The following is an 18,950-nucleotide window of genomic DNA, read 5'->3' on the forward strand; positions in this document are numbered from 1 at the left end:
GTAAAAATTATTTTGCTGGAATTTCATACACAGACACAAATGCTTCTCCTTTTAATTCCATCATACCATCAAGTTAAAAAGCAGCAGCTTCTGCTAGAGGATCGTACTGCAAGGTTTAAGCATCCTGGAGTTGAGAGGGGTATGTCTAGGTCAGGGCCCTGGGCTCCACTGTCTTCTCCAAGCAGGACAGTGGGTTTGACAGTTAGTGTCTTTGCCTCTGAGGTAGGACCTTTTGGCCTGAGGCTCAAGATAGATGGGCAGCTATGTGCTTCGTCTCAATGGCCCATGTCTAGAAGGGAAAGGGATGCTTGGCCATTAGACATAGCCTAGAATGGGAGGTTTATTCCTTCCTGAAATTCTGGGGTACAGATAAAAGTTTTCTCTTAATCATCATAGGGAACCCATTTACTTCCTAGACAGGAAGAACCCAAACCTATGTTCATTTCAAGTATCAATGTTTTTGGATATAATGTGGGAGAAAGAATGTAGGGGCAAGCTCATGCAGATTTCAGATGATGGGATCTTATGGTTATATTATAGGGCATTTCTTTCTTTCTTCTTTTGTATACCTGTAGTCTTTCTAAGATACATATAGAAAGGATGAATGTTCTAAGTTTGTACCTGCAACCTGCACAGATCAGTCTGTAGTCATCACACTAGTACTTGGAATCCGAAAAACTGTGGCCCCACAAATATCTATGGGAGCTCTTGTATTAGTTCAGGCCTCTCCATCAGGTTTGTAGGGGAAGAAGAATTCTTTAAAATATTATCCTGAATTCTAAGGATCTTCCTATCTCTGCATACTCTGGTCACTTTCAATCTTAACGACTGAGCCACCCAGGCACCCTTGGTCACTTTCAATCTTGACAAGAGGCAGATAAAAGAAACCTTAAGATGCTGTCTCAAAATCTCAGGTGAAGAGCTCACTTCATGAGAGGAAAATAACCACCCATGGGATAGAAATTAATTATTTGGGATTCCAGTGATGGGAACTTTTGTGGGTAGGAGAGGGGAAAGAATGGGAATAAGCAATTATCCAGGAGGTAAATGACTCCTTCCTGGACAGTGACAATATGGTGCCCAGGATGACATCATTGTTCACACAAAGATCTCTTCTCTCAAGGCCAAGTTTAATTTTCTGGGATCACCACCTTCTGGAGTGTGCTTCATTCCTTTTTGCTCAGGCTGATTAGATTTTATTTTTATTTTCTCTAATTAATCCAAATGACCTAATAAAAGAATACTCTTTGGGAAGATGCTTCCAGAACGAGCATCCACCTTCTGTTCAAAACAAGCTGAACTGGAAAGCAGAGTACAATTACCCTAGTTTTAGTCTAAGATGAAGCTTGGCTTACCATGCTTACTGAGGGGGTCTGCTCAGGGTCAACTGGGCGGAAAACTCAGCAGGGAAGAGAATCTTATTGTCGATCTGGTCAGTCATTTTAAAGAACTTGCAGTATTCTTTTGTGTTTGTTTTGTAATACTAACTTTAGAGATAGGATAAACCGTCACATGAATAGAAAGAAGGCATTATACCTTTTAAGAATTTTGTGGGCCTATGTTTCAAAATAACTTTGCTCAGTGTTTTATTGTGCCTCCATTAAAAGAAAGACAAAAAAAAAATCTGGCTTAATTTTTATATCTGCCCCTGCAGTTTGTATAACCCATATAAAATAAAAATCTATATGTTACAAAATAGGATTTCTTTTTAATATATATATTTTCCTTTTGTAAAATTATATGTATTTAAATACATTTGAAATGTTGCTATAGGTAAATTAGAAATTTTTTTTCTAATACTATGAAAAAGGCAAGAGTTTTTATTGTCAACATACATTTTATATGTACTTTCTCCTTTGGACTGCACCCCAAAGAACCTTTTAGGATTCGGGGCAATTTGGCACTATTCAATCGTACTACTCTGAAGTGAAAATAAAGCTTGATTTGCATACTATATTAAAAGTAAGGGAAGTATTTATAACAATTTTAAGCTTTTCATTATTGATTAGAACACAGCCTTTTGTCACTAATTTCTAGAGAGGTATTCTAAACTCAGGAAAGGATTTTTAAAAGGAGCAATGTTTTTTGGATTTTTAAACTGTACTCTACTTTGACATCACAATATAGAAATAGATTTACTTTGGAACAAACTACAAATACATTCACACAGTTTGTGACAACTTAATTGTCTACCTAGAGAACTGAAACAGCTTAGTGAGCTATGTTATTATAAATCTTGTCCAAGGCGTTCTATTTCTTCAATCAGGAAGTCAATGTCTTGGTGAGTTGCTGCGGGATTTGAGATGACCATGCGGAAGAAATTGACCTTGTCTCCCAAGGGCTGGTAGCTGACCATTGTGGTCCCGTACTCCATCATTCTGGCTTTAATCACTGGGGCCACCTGTGGGAGAGACCAGAGCCACATGGTGACCCCTGGGGACTCTTCCTCTAGTAAAAGAACCCAATATCCAGTAGCATTTTTAGTTTTTAACTAAACAACCAGACTCATATTTGTTTCCCTTAAAGGAATTTTCTCCAAGTTTTTTTGGGGATCAGAGCACTAGAACAGTTTAATACATCCAAATTCTTGAAGGTGATAAAATGAATAATAAGTGATAGGCTCTCAGTTGTTTGCTCCCTCATCCTTGACTTTGTGAAAAAGAAAACTGCAGACCCCAAATGGAGTCACACTAGGCCACGTTACCAACCCTGGGCTTCATACCTAACCTAATTGCACTTTCAATTTCCTCCAGGAATATAGTCTTAACTGGTCGGTCAGGAATCTTCTGGTCAGCATCAAAATGGTACTCAGTCACATGGCCCCTCCCCATCCCCCAAAGAAACATGAGGTACTCACTTAGTAAGACCCTTTTCCCCCCAAAAAGGTGAGCTCACCCCAAATAATTCTCTTTTCTGTTTGTGACTTCCTTATCCTGCTTTAAAAACCTCTCCCTTTCTATAGCCCCTCGGAGCTCCCCTCTACTTCCTAGATGGGATGCTGCCTAAAGCCAATTAGATTTTTAAAATATACCTCAGTTGAGTTTTTGTTATTTAACAACTTGCAGTTATGGTTTTGGGGGAATGGGACGAATGGGTTCCAAGGCTAAATAGTTTAGCAATACAACATTTGGGGGAGGGCTTTTTGTTTTTTCCTCAGAAGATATAAAAACACTGGAAACAGAACATAGCTCAGAGAATGGTTACCAAGAGGTAAGCCTCAATATCAAGTGATGTCTGAAAATAAGCAGACTTTTGAGGCCTTAAAGCCCTTTTCTTTCTTGAGACCCTAAAGCTTTCCAGTTTCTTTTCATTCTCCTTTTGCATTATCTCAGTTTATACGGTTTTTTGAAATGCATTCCTTAATCATGATGAAAATCAGCTGAGGTCAAAAGGAGAGCCCACAAACACTTAACATTACAGAGGTGGCTCTCAGGTGAGATTTTAGCACATGTATCCCAGAATGATTACAGTGTCAGTAGTTCTCTGATGACTGTGTATGAGATGAAGTTCAAACTCTCGAGCTCAGCACAAAGCTATTTTGTCCCCCAGCTCTGAGGACTCATATTCCAGGGCTCGCTAAAACTAATCTTCAACTCTGCCACATATATTTTTCTCCCTTCACACTTGTCCTCAGTCTTACTGTGTCACACTTGTGGTCTTGGCTCCAAGTTCCCTTTCTCTTCCAAGACATATCCTACACAGACCCCAAGACTCCACCACAGCCCTACAACCATGATGAAGCTTTTCTTGACTCCTCTAGTCCAGTAGCTTCTTTTTCCTTTTAAGTGGTAAATACATGATCCTTACCCATAGAGTCTGTCTATAGAAACTTTCCTATTGTCCTATTACTCATAAGAAAATACATTTCAACTGTAAGCTCTGAAGGGCACAGTGTCTTTTACTTCTTTTGTTTACAAGCACAACTGTGTGTGCACATTGAGGGCTCCCCAAGTCCTTATTAAATTAAATAAAGAGTAGAATAATAGGGATAGCTATCTAGGAAGAGGAACACATTTAACTTAGGTCTAACTGTGTGTATGATCCGTTCATGTATTTTACCATTAGAGTCTGTAAATATAACATCTGATCATTTAAGTTCATTGCTGCAAATACGTAACCAGGAATGGTTGATGTCAGGGAGCTTTAGACTTATTTAGATATACATAGTAAGTAACTCAGTTCAAAATGGGCACTATACCTTACATCATAGTTGGATTCATTTTAATGAAGAATAGTTTGATTCAGATGGAATGCTGTTATGAAACATGCAACTTTCGAACATCAACACTTAAATAATCATTTGTTTACAATGAGATTTTCATCTTCACAGTACTCATTATGAGAATGACATATCTGATAAAGTGTTAGTATCCAAAACCTATAAATAACTTATAAAATTCAACACCCCAAAAACAAATGATCCAATTAAAAAATGGGCAAAAGACATTTCTCCAAAGAAGACATCAGGTGGCCAATAGACACATGAAAAGATGCTCAACATCACTCATCATCAGGGACATGCGAATCAAAACTACAATGAGATTTCATCTCCCACCTGTCACAGTGGCTAAAATAAAAAATATAAGAAACAATAGGTGTTGATGAGGATGTGGAGAAAAGGACCCTCTTACACTCTCGTTGGGAATGCAAACTGGTGCAACCACTGTGGAAAACAGTATGGAAGGTCCTCAAAAAGTTAACAATAGAACTGCTTTATGATCCAGTAATTGCACTACTAGGTATTTATTCCCAAAATATAAAAACACTAATTCAAAGGGATACACGCACTGCTACTTTTATAGCAGCATTATTTACAATAGACAAATTACGGAAACAGCCCAAGTGTCCTTTGATTGATGAATGGATAAAGAAGAGGTGGTGTATATATGTGTGCGTGTGTGTGTGTGTGTGTGCACACACACAAGGGAATAAAAAAGAATGAAATCTTGCCATTTGCAACAACGTGAATAGAGCTAGAGAGTATTATGCTAAGAGAAATAAGTCAGAGAAAGACAAATACCGTATGATTTTACTCATATGTGGAATTAAAAAAAACAAAACAATGGTTTTGTTTTTTAAATTGATCAAGGGGAAAAAAAGAGAGAGAAACCAAGGAACAGATTCTTAACTATAGAGAACAAACTGATGTTTACCAGAGGCGGGGAAGGGGAATGGGAGAGATGGGTGATGGAGATTAAGGAGGGCACTTGTTGTGATGAGCACCAGGGAATGTATGCAAGCGTTGAATCACTATAGTGTACACCCGAAACTAATATAACACTGTATGCTAACTCTACTGGAATTTAAAATTTAAAAAGGAAAGCTAAATAAATGTAAAAAAAACCCAAAACAAAGTACTCAATGTGTCAAATTGACATATTTCCCATCAGGCCCAATTATTTATTAGTAACCAAAGAGAAAACCAAGGACAGAGTTCATCTTCACTTTCATGTCACCCTCACCTCACATCCTAAACCTAATTTCCTCGTCTAAAAATGAATGTGCTTGATGATTCCAGCCCTGGGATTTTCTGATTCTAGGTTAACGTGTTCTTAAGTCTCTTTCAGCCCCTTTTTTATTACACAGGAAGATAATATAAAGAGGAATGTTTCTTTCTTTCCCCTGAAGGATTAAGGAGGTACACAGAGCATCGGGCTCATCCCAGGGAATAAGTATGAAAAAGAATTTGAGAATCTCAACTCTGGGATTAAGTTCTGAAAGTGGATCTAGTAGAATATTCTAGCATAAGGACATGAAATTTATCACTTTGTGCTGTGAGACATGGCAAATCAATGTGTTCCTGGGAAGAGAAATCCCAAAATAGAAAAGGAATTCCAAATCCATGTGTCTGCAGAATTTCAGGAAGAATCACATAACTATTCCTTAATTTTTATTTGTGTAATAAATCATGCTTGCTCTTTAGAACTGACAAAAACAATGATAATGCTTTACTCTGATTTCATTTTCATGGACAATCCCAGCAAAACCACATAGAGATGGTATTTATTATTAAAGACAATCATCTTTAATTTTTCAGAGACATTAAATCAAATCAGAGGTCAAAAATTTAAATGGTAACAGACATCATCCCAAACAGGTTTTGGTATAAAGTCAGATCAATTCCTCGCAGTTACTGAAGCTGGCTGGGTTGGAGAAATCATATGACTTTTGTCTAAATACATATGACTTTTGGCTGCTTCCAGAAAATGTGGATGAACTAAAATTAGCAGAAACAGGGAACGTCTACTTCATTGCATAAACACTAATTGCAAGTTCAGAAGGAAAATAAGATTCTGACTCTTCTGATGAATGTATAGCATTTTCACTTATTTCTAGATGTTGTCTTTTGATCTCATTCTTGGTTTTGTTGAATAAAGAGAGTCAGGAAAGAGAGGCTGCCTGTTGAAGATTTCACTAAAGACCTCAGCAGGAGCTCTTGGTGCTGCCTTATAAGTTTTGGGGTGTCATTTTCTCCCTTGTGTCATTAGCTTTTTCAATTCCCTAGAAAACAATAACCAGGGAACTATCCCATAATTTGAAACCACGTTTGTTTCTCCCAAGAGAGCTCAGGTTAAAGCATCACAGAATCACAGAAATGTATTTTTTCACTATGTATCACAAAATCTTTTTGTTTCAAAATCTTGGAAACGTGAGTGAAATTTTTGGGAAAAAAATGAAAAAGCAGAATAACAACAAATAGGAATCCTAACACTTTAAAATTTCACCAATTAAAGTCCTTGTTACATTTAACAACGTAGACTTTGGAAGAGTGTCACCTTAAATATGAGGCCAATCTACTACCTTACCCATGTACTTTTCAATCCACTGTTGACATTTTGGAAGTCCATCAGTCATAGACTGGTAGAAGTCAGGATGAGATACGCAGATAATGATCAAATACGATGGAATAAAACACAAGATGAAGGTGATGATGAAGAACCGGGGTTCTTGTCTGATGAATGCCCTCATGGACTCCACCTGCTTGTCCTGCCTGTGTCTAAGGCATTTGCCTGTGGTCGTGTGGCGTCCCAGGCCTTCTGTGTCCACTGTGCCTCAGTGATGATGGGCCACCTGCACATTCACAGTCCTGACCAGGCAGCAGGAAATACTCCAACCTGATCCTCAGCCTCCCTTATGAAGTTGTTGATTCTGCTTGTTTCATAATAGCCACCTGTTGCCTAGATATCGGTCCCCAAGTCACTGTGAGCTCTGGAGAAAGGCCCATGATCCACTAGTAGATTTCCTAAATATTGTTTCTGCTCCCTGTTCTGGAATGTGTAAATGGCACTTTAGCTCAGCAAACGTTTTTGAGTGCCTTACTATATGCTAAGCCTTGTACCAAGACAAGAGGGCACAAAGAGTAATTTTTCCTTGGAGGGTCCAGAATTTAACTTAATTCTCGCTTGCCACATGCCACATGGAAGTCTCCACATTTCCTCTCATTTTGGGTCTATGTCAGCACTGACAAGAGAATTTTATGTAGTGATAGAGATGTGTTATATCTCCACTATCTGATATAATAACCACTGATCACAAGTTGAGCCCTTGAAGTGTGGCCAGTGTAACTGAAGAAGTGAATTTCTGGTTGAATTTAATTTTGATTGATTTAAATTTAAATGCCATGTGCGGCTATTGATACCATACTGGATAGAGCAAACGATCTATTTTATTTTACCTCTGCTGTTTTCCCTCTGGGATTGTGTGCATGTGTGTGTTTGAGCGTGTGAAGATTTACTGGTCCCTGGACATTATACTTTAAGGGATTTATATTTAAGAAGGAACTTTTCTGAAACTCTGAAAAATTATTGGCATAAATAAACAAAAGTTAACCTTGATATTTTATGTGGTTCTACTGTGAATTCCAACTCTGACTTGCTGAATTCTCTACCTTCTAGTCGGGAAAATGGAATCACGGGACAGGGCAAAACTGAGAGAACTCATTTTGCAATCCCCAGACCTAATTCAAATTTCAATTATCCACAGTATAGAAATAGTTGACTAATATTCTCATGGCTCTCTGCAAGAAATACTCTCCATTCCCATCATAGTTTATGTGATGTGCCAAAACCTGAGCATCTGAAAGAGAGCTGTATTGAAATGGGGGGAATTCAGAATTGATTATTTTTTTAAGATTCTATTTATTTATTTGACAGAGAGAGACACAGCGAGAGAGGGAACACAAGCAGGGGGAGAGGCAGAGGGAGAAGCAGGCTTCCCGCCGAGCAGGGAGCCCGATGCAGGGCTCGATCCCAGGACCCTGAGACCATGACCTGAGCTGAAGGCAGACGCTTAACGCCTGAGCCCCCAGGTGCCCCTCAGAATTGATTTTTGCTCAGAAACTGATGGGAAAAACCACTTTCTGTTCTGTTTTCCCATCTTGCCCCATCCCTCAGCCCAGCAATAATGAACTGATTCAACAAATGAAACCGGTCAAATTACCCCGGATTCTGTCTGGTCAATGGATTCATTAAAGAGGTAGAGCCAATGAGAATGGAAACATCTAATTTCTAACTAACTTGTTAAATAAAATTAGTTATTGGTAAGATGATGCATACTACGGAGAAGCCACACCATAAAACATCAGGAAAAAATATGAATTCTTTCTTCTCAAACGATAACAGGCCCCTTTTTGCCTCCCCATCATCTTTTCCAATGTGACCCTCATCCTGCCTCCCGCCCATCTCTTGGGCTTGATTTCTTGGAACGAGCAAATGAGCCAACTTCATTAAAACCTCAAACATGACCATGACCCCTCCTACCCAGACACATGCACTGATGGATTCCCATTCTAGAAGCTTTCTTCCATGCATTCCTCTAGGTCAGTGGCTCTGAGCCTGGGCTGCACATTGGGATCATCCGGAGAACTTTTAGAACCATTCCCAAGCCCATCTAAAGCCAACTGGATTAAATTCTCAGGGTTAAGACCTGGTCATCAGTGTTTTCTATAAAGCTTCAGGCTGATTCTAATGGGTGGCCAGGATTGCAAACCACTACTCTAATTAGGAGGCTTCACTTAAACTCCTCGACTATGTGTCAGTTTCTTCCTGATGAAGGTTTGATCCTGGATTGTGTACTGGCAGGTATTCACATTTATAAGCCTTCCTGGAGGTTTTAAACCACAAAAAATCCTGTTGTTTGACATGGAAGGAAATAAAGTATTCTTAAAGGTCAGTGAGGCAGCCCAGGCTCCTTCACAGTGGGGGAGAGGGCCTCCCCTGTTCCTGACAGCAACTGGAAGAAGTCCCCTCCTTTGTGGTAAATAGAAAACCAACCAACCAATTAACCCAGGCTTTGAGATCCAAATACACACAATCATCCCTAGTTCCCATTCCTCAACACTGGAATGGGGCCCCACATTTATCTCCCTTCAAGATTCTCTTTGGGGTACATCATCAACCGAATTTCACCCATGTGTAAGTGATGGGAGCAGGAGAGGAAAAAAGATCAAGGATATCTTACTGGCCACAGAAGAATCTGAAGCTCAAGCCCTCCAGCTCTGGAGTCAGTGATTTTGGGAAAGTGATTTTTTTTTTCCTCTCTGTGCTTCAGTTTCCCCATCAGCAAAATGGGGAGACAGCAGTACTTCCCAGATCAGGTTGCTTAGATTGAAGTAAATCTCTAGGCCCATGATGGGGTTGCTCCTGCCCAGATGTCACGTCAGGAAACGGACACTTAACTTTCATAACCCTGTAAATGCTCTGTTTAACCAGAAACATGGAATATCCAGTCAGCCAATTCCCAACACCAAGCCAACCCTGGGTTCTATACTTATTTTGTTGTTCCTTACTCATTTTCTTTTCCTTTCTTTCTTTTTTGTTTTTTTTTTTTTTTTGAGAGAGAGAGAGAGAGAGAGAGTGCATGAGCGCGTGCATGCATGCACACAAACGGGGAGGGTGGGCAGAGGGAGAGGGAAAGAGAGAATCTCAAGCTTGTTCCATGCCCAACGAGAGCCTGACACGTGGCTCCATCTCATGACCCTGAAATCATGACCTAAGCCAAAATCAAGAGTTGGACATTTAACGGACTGAGCCACCCAGGTGCCCCTCCTTATTCATTTTCTATCTTTCTTTTCCTGTTCCTTATTCTTCATCCTATAAAAGCTTCTTGCATTCCACCCCATTTTGCAGTTCTCTGGACCCCTGGGAATGGAGGCTGCCTGCTTCATGAAGTGTTAAATGAAGTTTGTGTCACCTAAATTGTCTTCTTCAGTCCTTTCTAACACTTATGATAATTGAGTGATCTAATGCTAGATCACAGTTGAGCCTGGGACACAACATGCACTCTACACAGTGGCCCTTAGTATTGTTCCCTGCCCCCGGTCCCTTCTGGGGTTCTTCACCATAGCTCTAAAGACTCCACAGGGTAGCCTTGACCTTGGCATCTCAAGAGGGTCAGCAGCAGCTCTGATTTCTAACCATTGCTGGTGCCTGAAATCTCTTCTGTGTTTATAACAGTTTTGCTGGGCGAGTCAGCCAACTTCACCAAGGGTTCTTTTTTTTTTCCCCTTATATATTTTTTTAAATTTTATTTTATTATGTTATGTTAATCACCATGCTTTACATCATTAGTTTTTGATGTAGTGTTCCATGACTCATTGTTTGCGTATAACACCCAGTGCTCCATTCAGTACGTGCCCTCTTTAATACCCATCACCAGGCTGACCCATCCCCCCACCCCCCCTCCCCTCTAGAACCCTCAGTTTGTTTCTCAGAGTCCATCATCTCTCATGGTTCGTCTCCCCCTCCGATTTCCCCCCTTTCATTCTTCCCCTCTTGCTATCTTCTTCTTTTTTTTAACATATAATGTATGATTTGTGAATGACAGTAAAGCTGTCACCTGATTGCTTATTTTAAGATATCATAAACTTGCTCTCAGGAAAAAAGAAGCAAACAGAGTAGTCAAAAGTCTGGCTATACCAGCTCTGAATGGCCTGGTTCTGCAGGAGCCCATGAAAGGGAGTGGGCCTGTGCACCAAGGTCAAGGTTGGATTTCTCCTCTCTAGAGAGACGCCATGAATGTGCAAGGCCCACTGGACGCACTGATGTCCGGACCAGAGGAGCCTGTATCACTTACCTTTGAGAGGCGGCTCATTCTCTCTTCGTTGTCTTCCAGGACACGCAAACTTGGGGGCACGTACCAGAAACAGACGTTTGTGTGCTGAGGCTATAAGGAGGAAAGTAAGATTCACACTCAGCCCATCGTGGCCATTTAGAAAATTCCAAGGACATTTCAAACCTATTCTGCAGGTTCCGAATAGAGTTCCTATTTTAAATCCATAATCACTTTTGGAGTGCCTGACTTTTGCCACATTATACAGAGTTATTGTTTTGTGAGTTTGCGTTTTTTACTCCAGCTCAGAACAGCGACCCCATCAGCCCAGCTTCTCCTTTGTAATGCTCCCCTTTACCTGGACAGTACATGATTGACATAAAAAAAAAAATCAGTGATAAGAACTGGTAAGAACTGGAACTGACTAAACTTTTTGGGATCGTAGAGATCAGAATACGTACCTTTCCGTCAAACACCATTTCGTATCCTTCTCGGTTTTTTATGGTATTGTATAAATACTCTGCCAGCTCCAAGCACTTATCAATATGTGCTTCAAACCCAGTGGTGCCCTGAATAAGAGAGGAAGAAAGCTTATCAGGCAGGTGGGCTCTCTGTGGGGCTAATCTCTCTGGAGACTGATGCTTTCTCTGCCACTTCCACCTCAGCGCTGCTCCACACTTTCCTTGCACAAGACTGTGCTTCCAGAGGCTTTTCTGGCGATTATTTCTCCTTTGATGCTCCCCCCTCAGGTGTTTTAGTTCCTTTCATGTCATCACAGCTCCCTGCAGCGGATTCCTCTTCTTCCCGAGGCCCCATTCTGTAGTAGGCAATTATTTTGATTACTCGAGGGGAAAATTTGCCTCTGCCATTCTGAGGGGTAATTATGGAAGTCAGTAATGACAGGAGGCTGGGCTGTTCTTCTCCTGTGGAGAAGCAGCATCATCAGGGAGCCCCCAGCAGGCCAGCTTAGCCCCTGCCCATCATGAAAATTTACCACTTCCAGATCCCACTTTTGTTCACCAATGTAACCCCGTTATAGAACAAATAGGGTAGGTACTCAATGAAGATTTATTGAACAAATGAATGTATGAATCTTAAGGGGCACACAGATGCTTTGTTAGCCTGTCATTCTGCAAAGCTCATTAGATTTCTCCTCTGGGGATAAATGACTCATATGTTGGTAACGGGCAAACATTATCAGGGAGGTCTTTTAGTTTCCAGCTCTGGAAGCCCAAGAACTTGTGAAAAAGAGCGCTACAGCTGTGGACTGGAGCTGTTTAACAGACCTCGGGACACTCCAGGGCATTACTTTTCAAAATGGCTTTCCTCCTAACTCCTTCAGCATTTCTGGAGTGCTAATGGAAAGCTTAGACAAACAGCTAACGCTCATTCCAGGAGCACTTGGAAGAGGCCAACCTGTGACTGATCCAGCATGGAAACTGGAGGGAGCAGCTGTAATGTACAAAAGATGGGCACACGCTCCTATTGATGGTCTCATCATCTCAGCTAAAAGGGAGATGCAGCATAGCCAGTGACTTTAACATCTGAAGCCGTAAAGAAATCTGATGGGCTCAGGAATCATTTCTATGGAGACTGCTGCCCAAGTTGATTGGTCAGAGAGTCTGACTGGTTCCTGATGACCCCAAGGAAGGGCCCTGATTGATGCCTGAACACTCGGGCCAGAGCCTACACCATGCACTCTATGACTTTGTGGTGTCAAGGATTTGGGGTTGGTTTGGACTGACCTGGCAGTTTGGGTACACTGGGGATGGCCCCTGGGTAGGAGGGAGAGAAGTTCATTGTTCTCCAAACTGGACCCTTTGGACCGGTCCAGAGTTGGCTTTAAACTTGCTCGTACCTGATCCAGGATATGGTTGGGACCAGTAGGACTCTGACCCTGTGCAGCCCCATGGCCTTGGCTAATCTCCCCGATCACATGGGAAGGGTGGCGTCTGTGTGATTTGCCTCCCACACAGGGACATGGTAAAGTAAAATTAATGCTCTGAAAAGGAGTTTGGTTGTATTGTAAAGGCAGTGGGATTATCACAGACCGGATGGGGAGTCCTTCGGCCTTTGCTAGTCTAGGACTTTACTTGAGATGACGAGGAGTAACCTGACCATCCCTAATTTTAAGCTAAAGAGGTACAAGGAGCGGGGAATGGGGGGTGGGGAATGACACAGGAAACTCTAGTGTGCTCTTAGAAGCCTGTCTCTTCATGTTGGATATTTATGGGAATAAGATCCACATTTTATTTTCAAGGTTTTGAAGGCTTTTAGGAGATTCTCCAAAATGTACTCATTCATCAACTACTTTCTGAGTAGTTGTTCTATGCCACACAGTTGTTACTCTGAGAATGACGACAGCCCCTGGAAAACTTGATCAGGCGTGACATCACCATGACCTGGGTTGCTATGAAGGAAGCTGAGGGCTCTGACGGGTGAGCTTAAGTGAAAGTCTGGACCCCAGCGTCTGAGTTACGCTGAGGGAGCTGCAGGAGAAAGATGGTTTTATTTTCTCCCTCATTGCCCACACACTTAGGATTGGTTTAGGCTGACATGGCTGAAATGCACACTCCGCAAGGGCACACATTGGTGTTTCTTTTGTTCACCACTGTCTCGCTCATACCAGCAGCGCTGGCATATATTAGGTGCTCAATGTACATTTGTTGAATGAATGGATGAATGGATGGAAGTGTACTTTTAATCCCTGGGGCAGTGTTATTACAGAGTATGTTCTGAGGAACCATCTCTATCGGCACCAGGTTAATTGCGTTAATAACGTAGCTCTGCTGGTTGAAATCCTACGTATTCTACGGATCCTGTTCTAGACCCATTTCCAAGGTGACCTCTTAATAAATCATTTTTGGCTCTCAAACTAGGAATGGGCTCTCTGTCCTTTAACTTCTCAAGGTGCATCTGTGTTTCTTTTACAACCAGTTATTTTCTGTCTTATGTGATGGTTATCTGTGCATTTAGCTTACCTCGTCTGGAAAATTGTGGCCCCCTCATCCCACCCAGCATCAGTCACAATAACAGATACTCATTAGCTACTTATTAAAATAAATTGATATTTTAGAGAAAAAGTGAACATTCATTCAGTCACTCAGCAAAGGGTGCCTCGTATCACTTTCCCTTTAATGGTTTTCTCCTGGTATTTTTATTTTCAGCCATTTGCCAGTCCCTCTGTTATCTACATTTTTTTTTAAAGATTATTTATTCGACAGAGAGACACACAGCGAGAGAGAGAGAGAGAGAGAGAGAGAGAGAGAGAGAGAGAGAGAGAACACAAGCAGGGGCAGTGGGAGAGGGAGAAGCAGGCTTCCCGCAGAGCAGGGAGCCGGATACGGGGCTCGATCCCAGGACCCTGGGATCATGACCTGAGCCGAAGGCAGATGCTTAACGACTGAGCCACCCTGGCGCCCCTGTTATCTACATTTTTAATGAGGGAGGCCAATTACAGAAAACTCTAAGGAAATCTGCTAATTTGCATAATTTGCATAACCATACACAGAGAGATTTACCATGAAAACTAGGTAGTTACATATTGAGCCACGCTTGCAGACCTAAAATTAAGGTTGATTCATTCTCTGTCTCTCTGTCTCTCTCTCCCTCCCACCCTCTCTTTCTCCCTTCCTTCCTCCTTTCTTTCTTTCCTTCCCCACTTCCTTTCCCCTTCCCTCCCTCCTCTCCCTCCCCCACTCTCCCTTCCCTCCCTCCCTTCCTTCCTCCCTCCTTCCCTCCGTTTCCTTCCTTCCTTCCTTCCTTCCTTTCTCTCTCTCTTTCTTTTTGTTTTTTTTCTATCTACTCCGAGTTTTACCCACTGAGGAAATCTGGAAAATCTGGAAAATAACCATCAAGTCTTATTTAGCATTCTCTAATAAGATACAGACAAAATGAAAGATCTCCTCACTAAGAACAGAGCTGAGGGCAGGCACAGGGCCTTTGCTCATGACAGGCTTACGTCTGGTATTACTGTCCGGAAAGCCTGCCAGCATCATGTCAAGAGGCTCGATTTTTTTTTGTTTTGTTTTGTTTTGCATATAGTTGCTTTCATCAAGTTCTCTTGGACTTAATGTGGAGGCTGTCCGTCAGTGCACTTAGCTCCATCAGTCCTTAATGGATTAAGGAATATTTATGGTTAGGTTACTTGTTTTCATGTGGTTTGTACTGTGAAGGAGAAAATGTGGATTCACTTGAATGCTGCAGTCCCCAGGCATATCTGATAACAGAGGGTTTACTGATTAATGCCGCCTCCTCCTCAGTATTGTTTTTGCAGATCCCTTTCTCATGCCTGAGGGGATAAGAGATGGAATGTCATAGCCTGCTCTTTCTCGGTTCTTCTGAGGGCAGGCTGACTTCGTCCCTGGCTGGCATCACCAGAGAGCTCTCACAAGAGGGTGATTACCCTCCCCTCTCCTCTGGACTGTAGGACTGAGCTTAGGGCTTTGATCGTTATTACCATTTCATTTTGCAAAACATGCAGCTTTAAGTCGAAAAGCAAATGGAAGTTTTTTGCCATTTATGTGTCTAGATACTTAAGTTTGGCATGAGGAATTAAAGGAATATGCATCCCTAATTTACGGATAAATTATGCGGCTGCTGGAATTGTTCCTTTGGTTTTTTTTTTTTTTTCCTTCTTTTTTTTTCTTCCCTCTTCTGATGCCTTTACTTCAGCGCGTTAGAGTCTAGCTCCTCCGCCCTTATTTCAGGCTTCAGTTGTTCTTGTTGTTTCACTCACACCTGATGGCCTCCAGGTTATTTCTCTTACAGCCAACCGTTGCCCCATGCTGGCGAGGGGGCTTCAGATGGAAAAGGAGCTGCGGGAACCGCTGAAGCATGAGAGGAACACTTTTGTGTAAATACAGCTAATGATCATTATCGTAATAGAAACATCGCAGAAAAGGGGGCAAAAGGACGATCCTGAGCAATATTTAGAGATCAAGCTTTCCTCCACTGCCTAGCTGATGTTCACGTTCGTCAGTTTGGATTCCCACCAATCAATGAAATGAGAAACCTACTCATTTTCAAACAGTTTGAGAGGATGCCAATAATCCCTGCGCTTGATTTATTTATTTTTGCCAAATGAGACTCATTCCAAAGAATGTGTCTTACCTTGGGTGGTGGGGGCCCAGTAAGTGTCCTCGTGCAAGCTCTTTTGAGAGAGGAGGGGGCCCCTGCCCAACCCACCACTTTTACTGGGGCAACAACTCCAGGCAGCCACTCCATACTTAGTACCACTTAGAGGAGATTCAGCGGGGCGCCCGGGTGGCTCACTCGTTAAGTGTCCTCAGTCGTTAAGTGTCTGCCTTTGGCTCAGGTCAAGATCTCAACGTCCTGGGATCGAGCCCCACATCGGGCTCCCTGCTCCTTAGGAAGCCTGCTTCTCCCTCTCACTCTGGCTCTCTCAAATAAATAAAGTCTTAAAAAAAAAATAAACTGCCTTTTTCCTGAATAGATCTTTAGAGGCTTCCATTAGATAGTTGCTGACTGCATTATTTCACGCCCAAACCCCCTTTGTTTCTTGTTAGCTATCTGCCTCTCTCCTGCTCAGGCATTCAGTTGACTTTGAAAAGTCTTATGGAGGACATTAGGGGAAGGAAGGGAAAAATGAAGGGGGGGATATCCGAGGGGGAGATGAACCATGAGAGATTATGGACTTCGAGAAACAAACTGAGGGTTACAGAAGGGAGGGGGGTGGGGGAATGGGTGAGCCCGGTGATGGGTATTAAGGAGGGCACGTACTGCATGGAGCACTGGGTGTTATACACAAGCAATGAATCATGGAACACTACAACCAAAACTAATGATATGGGACACCTGGGTGGCTCAGATGATTAAGTGTCTGCCTTCAGCTCAGGTCATGATCCCAGGGTCCTGGAGTCAAGCACCACATCGGGCTCCCGGCTCAGGAGGGAGCCTGCTTCTCCCTCTCTCTCTGCCTCTCCCCTGCTCACAGTCTCTGTTTCTCTCTGTATCTCTGTGTCTCAAATGAATAAATAAAATCTTTTAAAAAATGCTAAAAAAAAAAAACCCTAATGATGTACTGTATGGTGACTAACATAATAAAATAAAATAAAATTAAATTAAATTAAAAAAGAAAAAAACCAAAACCACGGCAGAGGGAACTCTCTGCTGTAGACATGGTTCCTTACACAGACACAATCTGTGATCTCACCCTGGCAGGTTGCACGCGTGCTGACCAAGTTATCTGTGCGTCTCCTGGGATGGGAGGGCCCCCTGTTTGTGTGGGCTACCGGGAAAGCACCCCGCCCAATCCAGCCCCTCCCTCAAACATGGAGGACCTTGGGGCGTGCCAGCCTCCCTCTAACCTCGCCCTTTCTTGTTTCCTTCGTCAAGTTTCCCTTGTGGACTCTTTGAGTGGTTGGGTTTTTTAGCAGTTGGGTGTCTCTGGCACGTCCAGCTGGCTCTGGCCATTGCCTCCTGTGGGAGGTAAATGAAACCAGGTGGGAAGTCATTGATTTGTAACATTGAAATTAGGAATCTCATCCAAATGAGAAAGAAAATCTTTGACCTTTCCAGCCTGCTTACATTTCAGCACACAGGTATCCTCCTTGAAGGCGGCAATGAGTCAAGCCCAAACTGTGCACCATTACAGAGTTTCTGTGTCTGAGTGGAGTGATCAAGAGTAGTTAAATTCTGGGGTAAACAGAGAAAGCTTACAAAATGAAGTCACTGGGTAGTTCCAGGTTTTTTTTTTTTAAAGCTTTATAACTAGAGGATAACCCTTGAAATGTCAAAAGGAAGCTATCCTGGTGGGTTTTGTCCTCCAAACAAAAGGAGGGCTTCAACCTCCCCAAGGGATCAATCACTGGGTAAAAACCAAGAGTTGAGAGACAACAACAACAACAACAACAACAAAACGCCTCTTAAGAATCCAGATGTTCTGCCGCAGAAAGCAATCTGGGTTTGTTTTCTAGATGAGTGAGCATTAGAAGCAATTTGGCTCCTGTCCTTGCCCATGCAGAAGGCAGATATCTAGACACGGGATTAAAGAGACTTAATCCTGGGTAATTTTCGATTTGGAGATCCATTTTTAAACTCATAATAAGGGTCACCAGATATAGTTTCTGTCTTTAGTTGACACTCGGCCTATCTACATGTGCTCACCTTTGCCCTCCACATTAGCCATAATTTGAAAACATCAACGTGGCGTCCGCACTGTAAGGCCTTGTCCCCAGTGTCGTAGGACAGGTCGTAGTGTTTATCTTGCTGGAAGAGGTAGGAGGCATGCATCTGGTTGCAACTCTGCATCAATCCCTAGAAGAGAAGAGAAAACTTAGGAAACTGTACTGACTTGATCAAGTACTCTGTTAGATTTACATTGCGGTGAAAATTATTCAGAGAAACAAAATTTTAAAGGGACACCAAATTTCCTAGAGAAAGAAAGCAGGAAGAATCAAATGTTTAAGATGGGGCCAAGGGGCCCCTGGGTGGCTCAGCTGCTTAAGTGTCTGCCTCTTGATTTCAGCTCAGGTCGTGAGACCGAGCCCTGCGTCGGGCTCCGCATGGAGCCTGCTTAAGATTCTCTCCGTCTGCCCCTGCCCACCACTGTTTGCGCGCTCGTACGTATGTGTGCGCGCTCTCTCCCTCTCTCTAAAAAAGTGAAAAATAAAATAAAATGGGACCAATATCTGGACAGTATGTGCTGTGGGGATAGGTCAGTTTCGTGGGATTAAATGGCTCAGGATCAAATGTAACTAACTACAGGTTAACAACAGGGGCACATATGCTTTAACTCTTCCTTTTAAGAGAACGCGTTTCTTTAGAAACAATCAGAATCAGAATATAATGTTTGTTCTTTGAGGGAACATCCTGCTGTTTTGATTTTGTTGTAATTAAAATACTTTAGAAACTCTTTGGTTCTGTAAAATACTAATAGT

General features: G+C 42.2%; 1 protein-coding gene across 1 annotated transcript in view; it reads right to left on the reverse strand.

The window, feature by feature from the left end:
• Positions 1–2,161: 2,161 nt before the first annotated feature.
• The window catches only part of GAD2 (glutamate decarboxylase 2), a 76,845-nt gene continuing 60,056 nt past the window's right edge, over positions 2,162–18,950 (reverse strand). Inside the window, exons 13-16 of the mRNA XM_025891927.2 lie at positions 18,178–18,327; positions 11,511–11,618; positions 11,074–11,163; positions 2,162–2,401 (exon numbers count right to left, since the gene is read on the reverse strand). Coding sequence (XP_025747712.1) covers positions 2,228–2,401; positions 11,074–11,163; positions 11,511–11,618; positions 18,178–18,327 — 522 coding nt within the window. The 3' untranslated portion in view covers positions 2,162–2,227. The remainder of the gene's footprint in view (positions 2,402–11,073; positions 11,164–11,510; positions 11,619–18,177; positions 18,328–18,950) is intronic.

This window comes from Callorhinus ursinus, unplaced genomic scaffold, assembly GCF_003265705.2.
Source record: "Callorhinus ursinus isolate GAN/ISIS: 27379988/994484 unplaced genomic scaffold, GSC_fseal_2.0 scaffold63, whole genome shotgun sequence".
Taxonomy (NCBI): domain Eukaryota; kingdom Metazoa; phylum Chordata; class Mammalia; order Carnivora; family Otariidae; genus Callorhinus; species Callorhinus ursinus.